The 15,079-nt window shown below is 37.0% G+C and overlaps 1 protein-coding gene across 1 annotated transcript in view; it reads left to right on the top strand.

Annotated features, from left to right (window-relative positions):
• The window catches only part of ADAM9 (ADAM metallopeptidase domain 9), a 138,347-nt gene that overhangs the window by 57,197 nt on the left and 66,071 nt on the right, over positions 1 to 15,079 (top strand). The window contains exon 12 of the mRNA XM_025434316.2: positions 12,786 to 12,957. Coding sequence (XP_025290101.1) covers positions 12,786 to 12,957 — 172 coding nt within the window. The remainder of the gene's footprint in view (positions 1 to 12,785; positions 12,958 to 15,079) is intronic.

The following is a 15,079-nucleotide window of genomic DNA, read 5'->3' as shown; positions in this document are numbered from 1 at the left end:
TTTTTAAAAAAATGTATTTATTTTGAGTTACTAGTGTGTTTTCAATATTCATTATTTTGCCTCTATTAGGATGGAAGTTATATAATCTTTGATTTTTTGGGGGGAGAGTTACTCTAAAAATTATAACCTGTCTCCTTAATTTATCATGTTTAATATAAATCATATCCTTCCTTACATAATTCAAGGACTTTAGAACAGTTTAACTTTATTTATCTACTTCCTGACATATATGGCTATGTGTTAGGAATGTATTATTATCGCTGCTTAACAAACATTGTTCATTCCTGTTTGTTTAGATTTACTTACATAGTTATCACTTCCATTACTCTTTGGTTCTCTTGCACCTCTGATCTTCAAGTAGGTATTATTTTTTAATTATTTTGAAAAACCCTTTTTGAATTGCTTTTACTGTATGTCTGATAGTAGTTTGTCTCTTAGCCCTTCCACCCACAACAAGGGCATCTTTATTTCTCTTTTATTCTGCTTTTTAAAAACATTTATTTATTTAAATTCAATTTAGTTAACATGTAGTATATTATTAGTTTCAGGGATAGAATTTAGTGATTCATCAGTTCCATATACACCCAAGTGCTCATTATATCAAGTGTCCTCCTGAATGCCCATACCAAGTTATCCCATCCCTTTTACCACTTCTCTTTTAGTGACCCTCAGTTTGTTTTCTGTACTTAGGAGTCTCTTATGGTTTGTCTCCCTCTCTGATTTCATCTTATTTTACTTTTTCCTCCCTTCTCCTATAATCCTCTGTTCTGTTTCTTAATTTCCACATATGATTGAGATCATAGAATTGTCTTTGATTAATTTCTTTTGCTTAGCATAATATCCTCTAGTTCCATCTGCATCGTTGCAAATGCAAGATTTCATTCTATTTTATGGTTGAGTAATATTCCATTGTATATATAACACTCTTCTTTATCCATTCATCAGTTGATGGACATCTGAGCTCTTTCCATAGTTTGGCTATTGTGGACATTGCTGCTAATAAACATTGGGGTTCATGTGCCCCTTTGAATCACTATGTTTGTATCCTTTGGATAAATACCCAGTAGTACAATTGCTGGACTATAGGGTAGCTCTATTTTTCACTTTTTGAGGAACCTCCATACTGTTTTCTAGAGTGGCCGCACCAGTTTACCTTCCCACCAGCAGTGTAAGAGGGTTCCTCTATCACACTATCCTTGCCAACGTCTGTTGTTCCCTGTTTTGTTAATTTTATCCATTCTGGCTGGTGTGAGGTGGTATCTCATTGTGGTTTTGATTTTCTAGTTCCCTGATGCTGAGTGAGGTTGAGCATTATTTCATGTGTCTGTTGGCCATTTGTATGTCTTCTTTGGAGAAATGTCTGTTCATGTCTTCTGCCCATTTCTTGATTGGATTATTTGTTTTTTGGGTGTTGAGTTTGATAAGTTCATTATAGATTTTGGATACCAGCCCTTTATCTGATGAGACATTTGCAAGTATCTTCTCCCATTCTGAAGGTTGCCTTTTAGTTTTGTTGACTGTTTCCTTTGCTGTGCAGAGCTTTTTATCTTGAAGCCTGAATAGTTCATTTTTGCTTTTGTTTCTCTTGCCTGTGGTGATGTGTGTAGTAAGAAGTTGCTGTGGCTGAGGTCAAAGAATTTCCCCTAGGATTTTGATGGTTTCCTGTCTCACATTAAGATCTTTAATCCACTTTGAATTTATTTTTTTGGATTGTGTAAGAAAGTAGTCCATTCTTCAGCATGCTGCTTCAGCTTTCCCAACACCGTTTTTTGAAGAGACTGTCCTTTTTCCATTGGTTGTTCTTTCCTGCTTTGTTGAAGTTTAGCTGATCATAGATGTGAGGGTCCATTTCTGGGTTCTGTATTCTGTTCCATGATTAATGTGTTTGTTGTGGCGATACCTTACTGTCTTGAATATTATAGCTTTGTAATACTGCTTGATGTCCAGAATTGTGATGCCTCCAGTTTTGGTTTTCTTTTTCAACATTACTTTGGTTACTCAGGGTTTTTTTCTGGTTCTATACAAATTTTAGAATTGTTTGTTCCAGCTCTGGAAAAATGCTGATGGTATTTTGATAATGACTGTGTTGAATATGTGGATTGCTTTCAGTAGTATAGACATTTTTATAAAGATTTTTATTTATTTATTCATGAGAGACAGAGACACAGGCAGAGGGGTTTGAGGCTCGATCCCAGGATCACGACCTGAGCTGAATGCAGATGCTCAATCACTGAGCCACCTATCCAGATGCCCCCATAGTATAGACATTTTAACAGCATTTGTTCTTCCAATCCATGAACATGGAATGTTTTTCCATTTCTTTGTGTCTTCCTCAATTTCTTTCATAAGTGTTCTACAGTTTTCGGAACACAGATCTTTTATTTCGGTTAGGTTTATTCCTAGGTATCTTATGGAGTAAATAAGATCGATTCCTTGATTTCACTTTCTGTTGCTTCATTATTGGTGGATAGAACTACAAGAGACTTCCTGTGTAGGCTATATATCCTGCAACTTTGCTAAGTTCCTGTATCAGTTGTAGCAATTTTTTGGTGGAATCATTCAGGTTTTCTACATAGAATATGGTGTCATATGCTAAGAGTGAAAGTTTGACTTCTTGATGATTTGGATGCCTTTCGTTCTTTTTGTTGTCTGAGTGCTGAGGCTAGGACTTCCAGTACTATGTTGAACAGTGGTGGTGAGAATGGACATCCCTGTGTTGTTCTTGACCTTAGGAGAAATGCTCTCAGTTTTTCTCCAAAGAGGATGATATTAGCTGTGCGTCTTTCATATATGGCCTTTTTTGCTATTGAGCTATGTTTCCTCTATCCTTACTTTGTTGAGGGTTTTTATCAAGAAGGATGCAGTATTTTGTCAAATGCTCTTTCTGCATCAATTGAGAGGATCATATAATACTTGTCCTTTCTTTATTAATGTGGCATATCACATTGATTTGTGGATATTGAACCACCTTTGCAGCCCAGGAATAAATCACACTTGATCATGGTGAATAATTCTTTTGATATACTGTCAGATCCTATTAGCTCGTATCTTGGTGAGAATTTTTATATCCCTGTTCATTAGGGATATTGGTCTGTTATTTTCCTTTTCAGTGTGGTCTTTGTCTGATTTTTGGGATCAAGGTAATGCTGGCCTCATAGGATGAGTTTGGAAGTTTTCCTTCCATCTTTTTTGGAACAGTTTCAGAAGAATAGGTATTAATTCTTCTTTAAATGTTTGGTAGAATTCCCCTGGGAAGCCATCTGGCCCTGAACTCTTGTTTATTGGGAGATTTTTGTTTACTGATTTAATTTCTTTGCTTATTATGGGTCTGTTCAGGTTTTCTATTTCTTGTTTCAGTTTTGGTAGTTGATATGTTTCTAGAAATTTATCCATTTCTTCCAGGTTGCCTGTTTTGTTGGCATGTAATTGCTGATAATATTCTCTTATAATTGCTGTGGTGTTGATTGTGATCTCTCTTCTTCATTCATGATATTATTTGTTTGGGTTCTTTCTCTTTTTTCTTTTCTTTTTTTTTTTAAAGATTTTATTTATTTATTCATGAGAGACACAGAGAGAGAGAGAGGGAGAGAGAGAGAGGCAGAGACACAGGCAGAGGGAGAAGCAGGCTCCATGCAGGGAGCTTGACGTGGGACTGAATCCCGGGTCTCCAGGATCAGGCCCTGGACTGCAGGCGGCACTAAACCGCTGCACCACTAGGGCTGCCCTTCCTTTCTCTTTTCTTTTTGATAAATCTGGTTAGGGGTTTATCCATTTCGTTAATTTTTTCAAAGAGCCAACTCCTAGTTTCATTGATCTCTTCTGTGGTTTTTTGATTTATATATCATTGATTCTGCTGTAATCTTTATTATTTCCCTTGTTCTGTTTGTTTTAGGCTTTATTTGCTGTTCTTTTTTCAGCTCCTTTAGGTGTAAGGTTAGATTGTGTATTTGAGACTTTTCTTTCTTCCTGAGGAAGCCCTGCATTACTATATACTTCCCTCATAGGACCACCTTTGCTGCATCTCAAAGATTTTGAACAGTTGTATTTTCATAATCATTTGCTTCCATGCATTTTATAAATTCTTCTTTAACTTTCTGGTTGACTCATTCGTTTTTTAGTAGAATGTTCTTTAACCTCCATGTGTTTGTGTATTGTGTAGTTCTTCCAAATTTTTCTTGTGGTTGACTTCAGGTTTCATAGCTTTGTGGTCTGAAAATATGCATGGTATGATCTCAATCCTTTTGTACCTGTTGAGGCCTGATTTATGACCCAGTATGTGATCTCTTCTTGAAAATGTTCCATGTACACTCAAAAAGATTGTGGTTTTAGGATGAAGTGCTCTGAAAAAATCTGTTAGGTTCATCTGGTTCAGTGAGTTATTTAAAGCCCTTGTTTCCAATTGTTGATCTTCTGGTTAGATGATCTGTCCATTGCTGTGAGTGGGATATTAAAGTCTCCCATTGATAATGTATTATTATCAATGGGATTCATAAGTTTGTTATTAATTGATTTATATATTTGGCTGCTCCCAATTTGGGGGCATAGATATTTACAGTTGTTAGATCTTCTTGTTGGATAGACCCCTTTATTATGATATAGTGACCTTCTTCATCTCTTATTATAGTCTTTGGCTTAAAATCTAGTTCGTCTGATATAATTATGGCTATTCCAGCATTCTTTGATGTCATTAGCATGTTAAGTGGTTCCCCACCCCCTCACTTCCAATCTGGAGGTGTCTTTGGATTTAGAATGAGTCTCTTGTAAGCAGCTTATTGCTGGGTCTTTTTTTTGTTTTTGTTTTGTTTTGTTTTGTTTTGTTTTTAATCCATTCTGAAACTCTGTTTTGATTGGAACATTTAGTTCATTTGTATTTAGAGCAATTATTGAAAGATAAGAACTTAGTGACATTGTATTGTCACTGTAATGTCACTCACTATTCCAGTAGTGGAACAGTGTTCCTGTTCCTTTCTGTTCTTTGTTACTTTTGGTCTTTCTCCACTCAGAGAGTCCCTTTTAATATTTCCTGCAGGTCTGGTTTAGTGTACATGAATTCCTTTAGCTTTTGTTTGTCTTGGAAACTCTTTATCTCCTTCCATTCTGAATGACAGCCTTACTAGGTAGAGTATTCTTGGCTGCGTATTTTTTCCCATTATTCACGTTGAATATATCATTCCAGTCCTTCCTGGCCTGCCAGGTCTCTATGGACAGGTCTGCTGCAAGCTTTATGTTTCTACCCTTTTAGGTTAAGGACCTTTTCTCCTGAGCTGCTTTTAAAGTTTTCTTTTTTCTTTGTAATTTTCAAGTTTCAGTATAATATGTTGAGGTATTGACCTATTTGTTGATTTTCAGGGGAGTTCTCTGTGCCTTTTGGACTTGAATACCTGGTTTCCTTCCCCAGATTAGTGAAATTCTCGAGTATAATTTGTTCAAATAAACCTTTTGCTCTCTTTCCTTGCTCTTCTATGGGACTCCTATAAATGGATATTATTTCACTTTATGGAATTGCTGAGTTCCCTAAGTCTGCCTTTGTGATCTAATAGTTTTCTTTCCCTCTTTTTTTTCAGCCTTAGTATTTTCCATAATTTCTTATCTTTTATATCACTGGTTTGCTCTTCTGATTCATTCATTCTTGTTTTCATGGACTCCATTTGGGACTGCATTTGGTTAAGGCATTTTTAATTTTGGCCTGACTAGATTTTAGTTCTTTTGTCTCTATAATAAGAGATTCTCTAGTGTTTTGTATGCTTTTTTCAAACCCAGCTAGTTTCTTTATAATTGTTGTTTTAAGTTCTAGTCCAGATATCTTACTTATATCTGTATTGATTAAATCCCTGGCTGTGCATACTATCTTCTGTTCTTTCTTTTGGGGTAAATTTCTGCACCTCATAATTTTGTCCAGAGAAGAAAAGAAGAAAGAAAAAGAAAATAAGCCCCCCCCCCCCCAACAACAGTAACAACAACAATAATAAAAAACTTCAGTAAGTGTTACTAGTGTATGCTGTGTACATAGTACTATTACATTTTGGCTGTTCTTTCCCACTGGTCCATCCTCTACAGAGTTTCTCCTTGCTTGTAATGGGGAGTGTTTGGATCTTTAACTGGATATGCTTTGATTTGTTTAAGATAAACCTGGAAAAGAAAGGAAAAAAGGAAAAGCTTGATCCAAGACAAGAGAGAAGGAAAAGGAACAAAAATTCAGAGAAAGAAAAAAACACTATAAGTCTGATTCTAAAGAATGAGAAAGAAGTTAAAAGAGGAAAAAGAAAGAAAAAGGAAAGAAAAAAGCCTGATTTAAAAAAAAAGGGAAGGAAAGCAAACCAGCAAACAAACAAATAATTATGTCTGATACTAAAAAAAAATTAAGAGAAAAAAAGGGAAAAATATAAAATGAAAGATAAAAACATAAGAATAAATAGAAAAAGAAAAAAATTTGAAAATTTAAGGGAAAAATAAAAAGCAAGCTTGTTCCTGTTTCCACCAGAATCTTGGACATTTTGAAGCACTCTTTAATCAGGAAACTTGGTACATGTGGGGTACCTGTGTTGGTCTTCTGAGGGAGAGGCCTGCTGGGCTGGCTCAAAAGCTGACTTGTCCTTGTAAAGATGCCTCTACCAAGCACAGTGGGGCCAGGATTTAGTGGAGGGGATTCCAGCCTCCACTGGAGGTGCTGGATTTCTCTCTGAAGTCCAACTGGGATGGTGGGCAGGAGGAGGGAGGAGTGGTGGAGGGGGAAGAATATCATATCACCTCCCTCTCTTGGCCCCAGGGATGGGGACCGTGGCCACCGTTGTTCAGGAGACCATCTCAGAAAAGTGAACAATCTCCTGTGTCCTGGGTTTTCTTTAGTTCCCTGCCTTTATTTTTATTTTTATTTTTTTTTTAATTTTTATTTATTTATGATAGTCACACACAGAGAGAGAGAGGCAGAGACATAGACAGAGGGAGAAGCAGGCTCCATGCACCGGGAGCCTGACGTGGGATTCGATCCCGGGTCTCCAGGATCGCGCCCTGGGCCAAAGGCAGGTGCCAAACCGCTGCGCCACCCAGGGATCCCAGTTCCCTGCCTTTAACCCTCGCTGACAGCACCCCCGGCGCCACAGATCCTCCTGTGTTTTATCTCTGATGGGTGGCTTGGACTCAAAACTCCAAGTTTTAAGGGGCCTGGAGAGGTGTGAACTCAGTCCCCGTCCCCACCCTCTGGCCTCATGGTTCGCCCACAATGTCCTGCCCTGCCCCAGAAAAGCTGCTGCAGAGTGTGTGCATGGAGGGTAGATTCACTGTGATGCACAGTGAAAAGCTGCAACCAGGTTATCTGCCATCTGCAAGAGACTCAGTCCCCTGCTCTATTCTGGTCGAGAAAAGCAGCTACACAGAGGCTTAAATCTACTGTGGCAGACAGCAGAAAGCTGCTGCAAGGTTATCTGCCCTCTGCACACACAGCTAGTGAGTGGTGCTAGCTGACCTTGTCCTTGGAGAGGCAAAATATGCTCTCCCACATGTCCTCCGGGAAGGACCGCAATCTCTTCCAGTGCGACCCAGGGGATCTCTCCACTGTGGTTTTTTGTATGACCCCTACCGGCTGGGTTCCTTCCTGCTCTCTCCCTTGCCCTGACTTTGCTCCCCTCAACTGGTTCCCTCCCTTCCCCAGCCCCATGGCTTTCCGCTTCCCCAATTCACAGCTCAGAACCTCATGTTTGCCATGTTCTCTCCCTCCAACTGTGCAGATTGTTTCCTTAATCCTCAGATTGTATTCCTAGTTGTTCAGAATAGTTGGATGTTGATCTAGCTGTGTTCAGGGATGCGGCAAGCTCAGAGCCCCTTACTACTCCACTACCTTAACTCCTCCCCCCTCTCTTCAATCTTGAGGACATTTATGTTGAATATAGAATTCTAGATTATCAGTTCTTTTCTCTCAGCATATTGGTATTATTCCATTTTCTTTTGGGGTCCATGTTCCTGCTGATGTCAGCTATCACTAAAATGTTATTCTATTGAAGTGGATTTATCTACTTATTCTTCACTATTTTCATAGTTTTAATTTCTTAGATTTTTTTTAAGGGTGTGTGTGTGTGTGTGAGTGTGTGTGTGTTTATTGAAGTTGTGGAAAGAAAACAGCATGCACACACACTGATACTCATTTAGGGTGTTGTTTTTTGAGTTTTAAAGTTTGAGATTTGATATTCTTCATAAATTGTGTTAAATTCTCAGCCATTATGTTTTCAGATGCTGCTTCTTTACATATTGTTTCTGTGCACAGTGTTTCTGTATATTTGCTATTCTTATTCTGTGATTCTAGGTAACTATCTAAGACCTCACAACATCCAGCCTCCTACCTTTTCTTATATATTTTCTATAATTTTGTGTTTATTTCTGGGTAATTTCTTCTTATATCTTCACAGTTCACAGACCCTGTCTTTATCTGTATTTAGTCTGTTGTTAAACCTATCCATTGAATTCTTAATTTTGCTTATGTTTCATTTCCCGAATTTCTATCTGGTTCTTTTTTTCATACCTGCTATATGACTATGGTGGATTTTAGTTCCCTGCTGAAATTTTCAAGCTTGTTGTTTAATCTCTCTGACTATAGTAAGCAGGATTTTTTTGTTATTATTTGATAATTATAGTGTCTAGTGGTTTTATTGGATTGTATCTTTTTTTATATCATAGTTTATTTTTGAGTGGCTTTTGGCATTTTGGGTCTTCATCTTATATTTTGGCAATATGTTGGTCAATGTATTTGAACAATTTTTGGTAAGAATAACTTGAGAAGAAGGATTATGTTATTTTTGGTGGTTTTAAATCTTTTTTCAAGGATAGATTTCCTACCTTTACTTCATATGCTAAATATTAATTGAATATTCATTATAAATTAGGCCCTTTTTTAGATGCAGGTGGTAGAGACATTTGATTTTTTTTCCCAGATAACTTAATCATTTGGAGGCCGTTCTGGTTAAAAAGTGGATAATCTAGCTTTGTAATATGATTTTTGTTAGTATTAAGGTATTTGGTGGGGGCTGGTAGTATTTTTCTCACATACCCCTCTTAGATTCCTGAAAGTGTGAGGTGCTCCTCCTGGGAGGTATGTTTCTGGAGAAATGGCTTTCTTAACCATGCCTCACAATGCCAGCTGGTTCAGAAAGCCTTTATAATCAAGGAACTCTATTTTTAAAAATATATATAATTAATTTATTTAGAGGGAGTGTGCAACAATGCCAGTGAGCAGGGGGACAGACAGAGGGATAGAAAGGGAGAATCTCAGGCAGATTCTGTACTGAGTATGGTGACTGATGCAGGGCTCAATCTCACAAAACCAAGAATTGGATGCTCTACTGACAAGCCACCCAGGTGCCCCAGGGCACTCTTTTAAAATATTCTAATTAATTACCACCATGTAGAGCTCTCTGTTAGGACATCCTACTCCTTGGCTGTGGGGATTAGGGTGGTAACAGTAGAACTGCATTCTGATTATTTCCATTTTTTTTTTAAGATTTTATTCATTTATTCATGAGAGACACAGAGAGAGAGAGAGAGAGAGAGAGAGAGAGAGGCAGGCAGAGACACAGGGAGAGGGAGAAGCAGGCTCCATGCAGGGAGCCCAATGTGGGACTCCATCCAGGGACTCCAGGATCACGCCCTGGGCCAAAGGCGGTGCCAAACCGCTGAGCCACCCAGGCTGCCCCTGTTCTGATTATTTCCAGACTACTCAGATAAGGAATGTTTTAAATGACAGTTGCTTTTTTTTTTTTTTTTTGGTCATATTCTAGCAGACTGTTTTCATCACTGTCAGTCATATCTATCCCCTTTTGATGCAGTTTTGGAAAACTTACTTAGGTGTGGGAAAAGAGATGAGGAGATGCTTAAATTAATATCCTAGTACCCAGAGGTGATATGTAAAGCATAAGAATATGCTGTTCAAGCCCATTAGGAGAAAGATCATCCTTATTACTGTAGGTGTCATCCAGGGATGACTAGGGGAAAAATATCTACATTGTACTCCCCAGAGCCTTACTGAAGAGCAATATGGGGATGTTTGTTACTATTGCCATCAGGTAAAAAGCACCAGAAATGCTTATGATTTTGTTAGTCCTTTTCAGTACTATAGTCCCATTGTGGTGAAACAGATTTTTTTATGGATTGCTTTAGGATCAAACATTTTAGATATTGTATCTATGAGAAAATGTATCCCAATTACTAACTAGGAAACTTAAAAAAAATAACCTGTTTAGAAGTGGTAGACTTTTTGTAGATTAGAATTAAGGACTCAAGTATAGAAATATACATGTGTCTGCACAATTTCTGTGGCTATTGGCTGAATAATGTATTCTTACAGAAAACATTATTGCATGTGTACTACATGGCAGCCAAGATACTTACCCTATTTAGATCAACAATAGAAAATAAAAAGCAGTAGCAAACCTCTGTTTAAATTGAAGTCTTTTACCCTTCCCAATAAGTAAATAAATAAAAAAAAATTGAAATCTCCTTTGTTTATCAGATAATTACTAGATACTCTGACTCTGACATTTTCTCCCAATGTCTGTTAGACTCAAACTTCCATTATCTCTCCTAGACCCACAGTCTTCTTCATGCCAGTTAATTGTGATTCCTTCTTGTAGCTCAGGACAAAAACTATTGGAGGAGTCTTCCTTGACTTTTCTTTTTTTTATTCACATTCTTCATCTTAAGGGCTGTTCTTTTAAAGCATGTAAATAATCCAAACACTTTTACTGTTTCAACTGCTGTCAGTTCATCATCATCATTTGAGTGGATTTCCCCTTGTATGTTCTCCCTGCTTAAAATAGCAACCATGGTGATCCTATTAAAGCACAAGTCAAATCATGTTACTCTGGCTCATCACTTTCCATTGTATCATCTCCTCACATTCCTCATTTCACTCAGTTAAAAGTCAGAGTCTTACAATGGCCTATTCTCACCTTTCTGACTGCATCTCTCATTACTCATTCCTTCACTGACTCACTCCACTCCAACCCCACTGGCTTCCTGATTGTTCCCTGCACATGCCAGCCAGGCTTTCACACTTGCTTTTCCTTCCCAGTGTGATGTTCTTTTCCCAGGTATCCAGTTCTGATTTGATTGTCACAGTGTTTGAAGTGCCTGTCCGGACTGTTACTGCCTCCTCCCCGCACCTGGGTCATCTGCTTCACCTTCTTACTTTTTTCCCCCATGGCACTCATCATCTTCTGTATACCTACTGAGTTTACTTACTATGTGTATAGTTTGTCTCATTCACTAGAATGCCATCTTTACAGGGATGAGGATTTTTGTGTGTTTTGTTCACTATTTTATCCCTTGCACAAAAGAAGAGTACCTTGCGCATAATAATGTTCAACAAATACTTGAATGAATGGCATTGTACAAAAGTACTCCTTCTCACAATATCATTAATAGAGAGTAGTGAGAAAAGAATACAGAAAAGAAGCCTTTTTGTAATTGTCAGTAGGCTTGTGGTAGATATTTTCTTTCTATGTGAGTCAAAATATTGCCTTTGCTCATTTTTGGTTTTTGTTTTGATATAGACAATTGACCTTTCTTTGTCTGCTGGTCAATCTGTTAAAATCCTTCAAAACCCCACATTCAAAGACTTTTTTTTTTTTTGTCAGATAGTAGTCCATGGTACTAAAAAGTCTAGGCAGACTGCTTTCCATTCCCAAGAGCCAAGAGTCAGGACTATTTACTTCTCTGAAGAGTTTGGACCAGTTAGCAAAGAAGGTTGTAATATGTAAATCCAGAACACAAAGTCTCATAGGAAGGATCTGTTTCTTAGATTCCTTGGGTGTACAAAAGACCGAACATAGACAAGGATGCCTCCTCAATAACTATAATGCAACACAGTTTTCATTTCCGCTGCTACTCTTGGCACCACTGTTCAAGCTGATGAAAGATATTCTTTCAAGGCACCAAATACCCATGATAAAATTTTAATGGGACTTGGATTTCTCAAAGATCCTTGGTGTGTATATGTGGATGTATTTCTCTATGGTCTTCAAAAGTAAAAATAGGCAATGGGACTATCTGAATGTATTTTAGAGTTACTGAGTAAACCGATAACTAAAAGAACCCAACAACATGTAGAACAAATCAAAATTGCATTTGTATAGATCTCACATGGGTAGTTCAAGGTGGACAGTTTCTAGAAGCCCATCTAGCCTTCAGAGTATTAACCATGGTTCTCAGGAATTATTATAAGGCATTTAAACCTCAAACTGTAGCTGAAATTTTACACTGTGAATTTTGGTTATTGTGCATCCTCACTGGAATCCCCATTCACATTATTTTCACATAGCTCCCTGTGATAGTGAGGGGAACATAAGAATGTTATCCTGTAGAGTGAGAGAAAATTGGGGAAACATATAGCTAGTTTCAAATATATGAAGAACTTTTATTATAGAAGGTAAATAAAACAATTTTGGATAGGACTAGATAATTTCTAAGGTGCATTCTTAAGATTTTATTTATTAATGTAATTGGTATGTTTGGAAGATATTTTCATGGGGGTATAATATAACCAAATATATATAACCAATATATATACTCAATTATAATATATTATAAGCAAATAATTTATATCATTTAAAACTATGTAGTAACTGAAATAATGTACTATATTTATTAGAAGTAGATATTAATTCTCATTTCTCTCTATTTTTGGTAGTTTATTTTCTGCCATTTTAAATATTCACTTCTTGTTGGTTGAGGACATGACTTAAAATTCCAAAATGAATAATCACTATGACATAAGATCTTTTTCTTAATGTTTATTATAGAGGTTCCAGAAACTTTAGCAGTTGCAGTGCAGAGGACTTTGAGAAGTTAACTTTAAATAAAGGAGGAAACTGCCTTCTTAATATTCCAAAGCCTGATGAAGCCTATAGTGCTCCTTTCTGTGGTAATAAATTGGTGGATCCTGGGGAAGAGTGTGACTGTGGTACTCCAAAGGTCAGTTTAATTTTTGATTTTTGCTTTGTGAAATTACGTCAGGATTTGAAAAAAAAATAGAATAGCTTGCTTTGGGCAACTGGCATAGGAGTTAGTGAAACTTAGTGGCAAATGAGGATTGGTATTTTGCTTGTGGGGATATATTCCTGGGATTGGTCATCTCTTCCTTCCCAGAACATAACTAATGGTGTCATCTGTTTTGATGTCAAGGAAGACACCATGTTTATTCTTCTGTATTTTACTACCTTCTACTATTTCTGTTATGATTATTAGGTCATTTATTTACTTTAAAAACTAATCAGTTTTTCATTTGGCTCTTTATTTGTAAGCTTTCGTAGTTCTGTCACTACCATTGCAGAAATATTTATTCAGTTGGACTCATTTTAATAATAAATTGAAGCTGATCCATTTTCCAGAGCCTTCAGTAACAAAATTCTTGCTACGTAAATTAGCATTCCCCCTTTATTAACTTTCAGTGTTGTGCGTACTGACCTCTGGCTCATTAAACCTGTTATGCATACTTAGCGCCATAAGCCCATACCCATTTTTATTAGTATTGTCCTATACCTTAGCCATTTTCCTCTCAAAGTGGCCTATGTAAAAGTCCTTTCCTTCTTGGCCTTGTGTTAAATTTTGAAGAAATTTGTTGAGTTGTGTGTAAGCTTTACCATATTCTTAATGTTTTCCACAAGTACTACTTCTATATCTGACCCTGTCTGGTCAGATGACTTCACGCCCTAGAAAGACAGCATGTATTTTACGATGAACTTGCAACAGGTCTTCCCTGCACTGTTGCTGACTGCCAGGGACTTCTGCTAAATGTTTTACATAGTAAAATCCTCACAATAACCCTAAGAGATTGGTATTTTTCATATTCTTATTTCAAAAGAGGAAAATAAGGCCGTAACAAGATTGTGTTTAATGTCTAAAATAATGTACTGTTCAGGTGACCAAACTCTTCTTTCCAGGTATTCTCAGATCTTTCTCCTTTAAATATTATATATTTTTTTCTTTCTCATAACTGTTCACTTCACTACCAAATTTACTGAAATGGTCTATATTTGTATCTTGAACTTTCGCACTATAGAATTACTCTTCAAAAGAATACCACCAGGACACCTGGGTGGCTCAGTGGTTGAGTGTCTGCCTTGAGCAGGGTGTGGTCCTGGGGTCCTGGGATTGAGTCCCACATCAGGTTCCCCGCAGGGAGTCTGCTTCTCTCTCTGCCTGTGTCTCTCCCCCTCTCTTTGTGTCTCTTATGAATGAATAAGTAAAATCTTAAAAAAAAAAGGAGAAAACAACAAACAGAATACCACCTCCCTCTCAAATACAACAGATTTTTTCTTGGTATGTAAGTTTCAGATAGTAAGTACAAGAAAAATTCCCCTTTCATACCTTTATTTCCTCCATAAACTTTTAAACTTCCTTCTGCATTGGCAATCATTTTTATAAGTTTAGTGTGTTTCTATTTAGACTTTATACATTTATATACATGTATATAAAATGTATATTTGTAAATAGTTGGGTTTGTTTTAGGATTTTATTTTTTTTGCATATCAGACTTAATATGTTGTGTGCAGATAGTTGTTGTTTTTTTTTCTATTTATATATTTTGGAGATTTTTCCATATCATTACCTTATATAGACATAATCTTTTAGTCTGCTGATTAGTATTTCCATATAAGGATGTACTAGTATTCCCATATAAGAATATACTATGATTTCTTGAGCCATACTCTCATTAATGGACATTTACTTATTGTAATTAATATTTTCTGTTACAAACAATACATCCTTATACACATCCCATGTATATATATATGCAGGAATGCAAGTATTTCTCTAAGATAATTACATACAGGTAGAATTACTGAGTTGAAGAGTATATGCTTTTAAATTTTATTAGAGGGATCCCTGGGTGGCGCAGCGGTTTAGCGCCTGCCTTTGGCCCAGGGTGCGATCCTGGAGACCCGAGATCGAATCCCACGTCGGGCTCCCGGTGCATGGAGCCTGCTTCTCCCTCTGCCTGTGTCTCTGCGCCTCTCTCTCTCTCTCTCTGTGTGACTATCATAAATAAATAAAAATTTAAAAAAAATTTTATTAGAGGCTATGAAATTTCCTA

The sequence above is a fragment of the Canis lupus genome, chromosome 16 (assembly GCF_003254725.2).
Source record: "Canis lupus dingo isolate Sandy chromosome 16, ASM325472v2, whole genome shotgun sequence".
Classification (NCBI taxonomy): Eukaryota; Metazoa; Chordata; class Mammalia; order Carnivora; family Canidae; genus Canis; species Canis lupus.
Note: the sequence above shows the minus strand (reverse complement) of the source record. Positions and strands in the feature narration are given on the sequence as shown.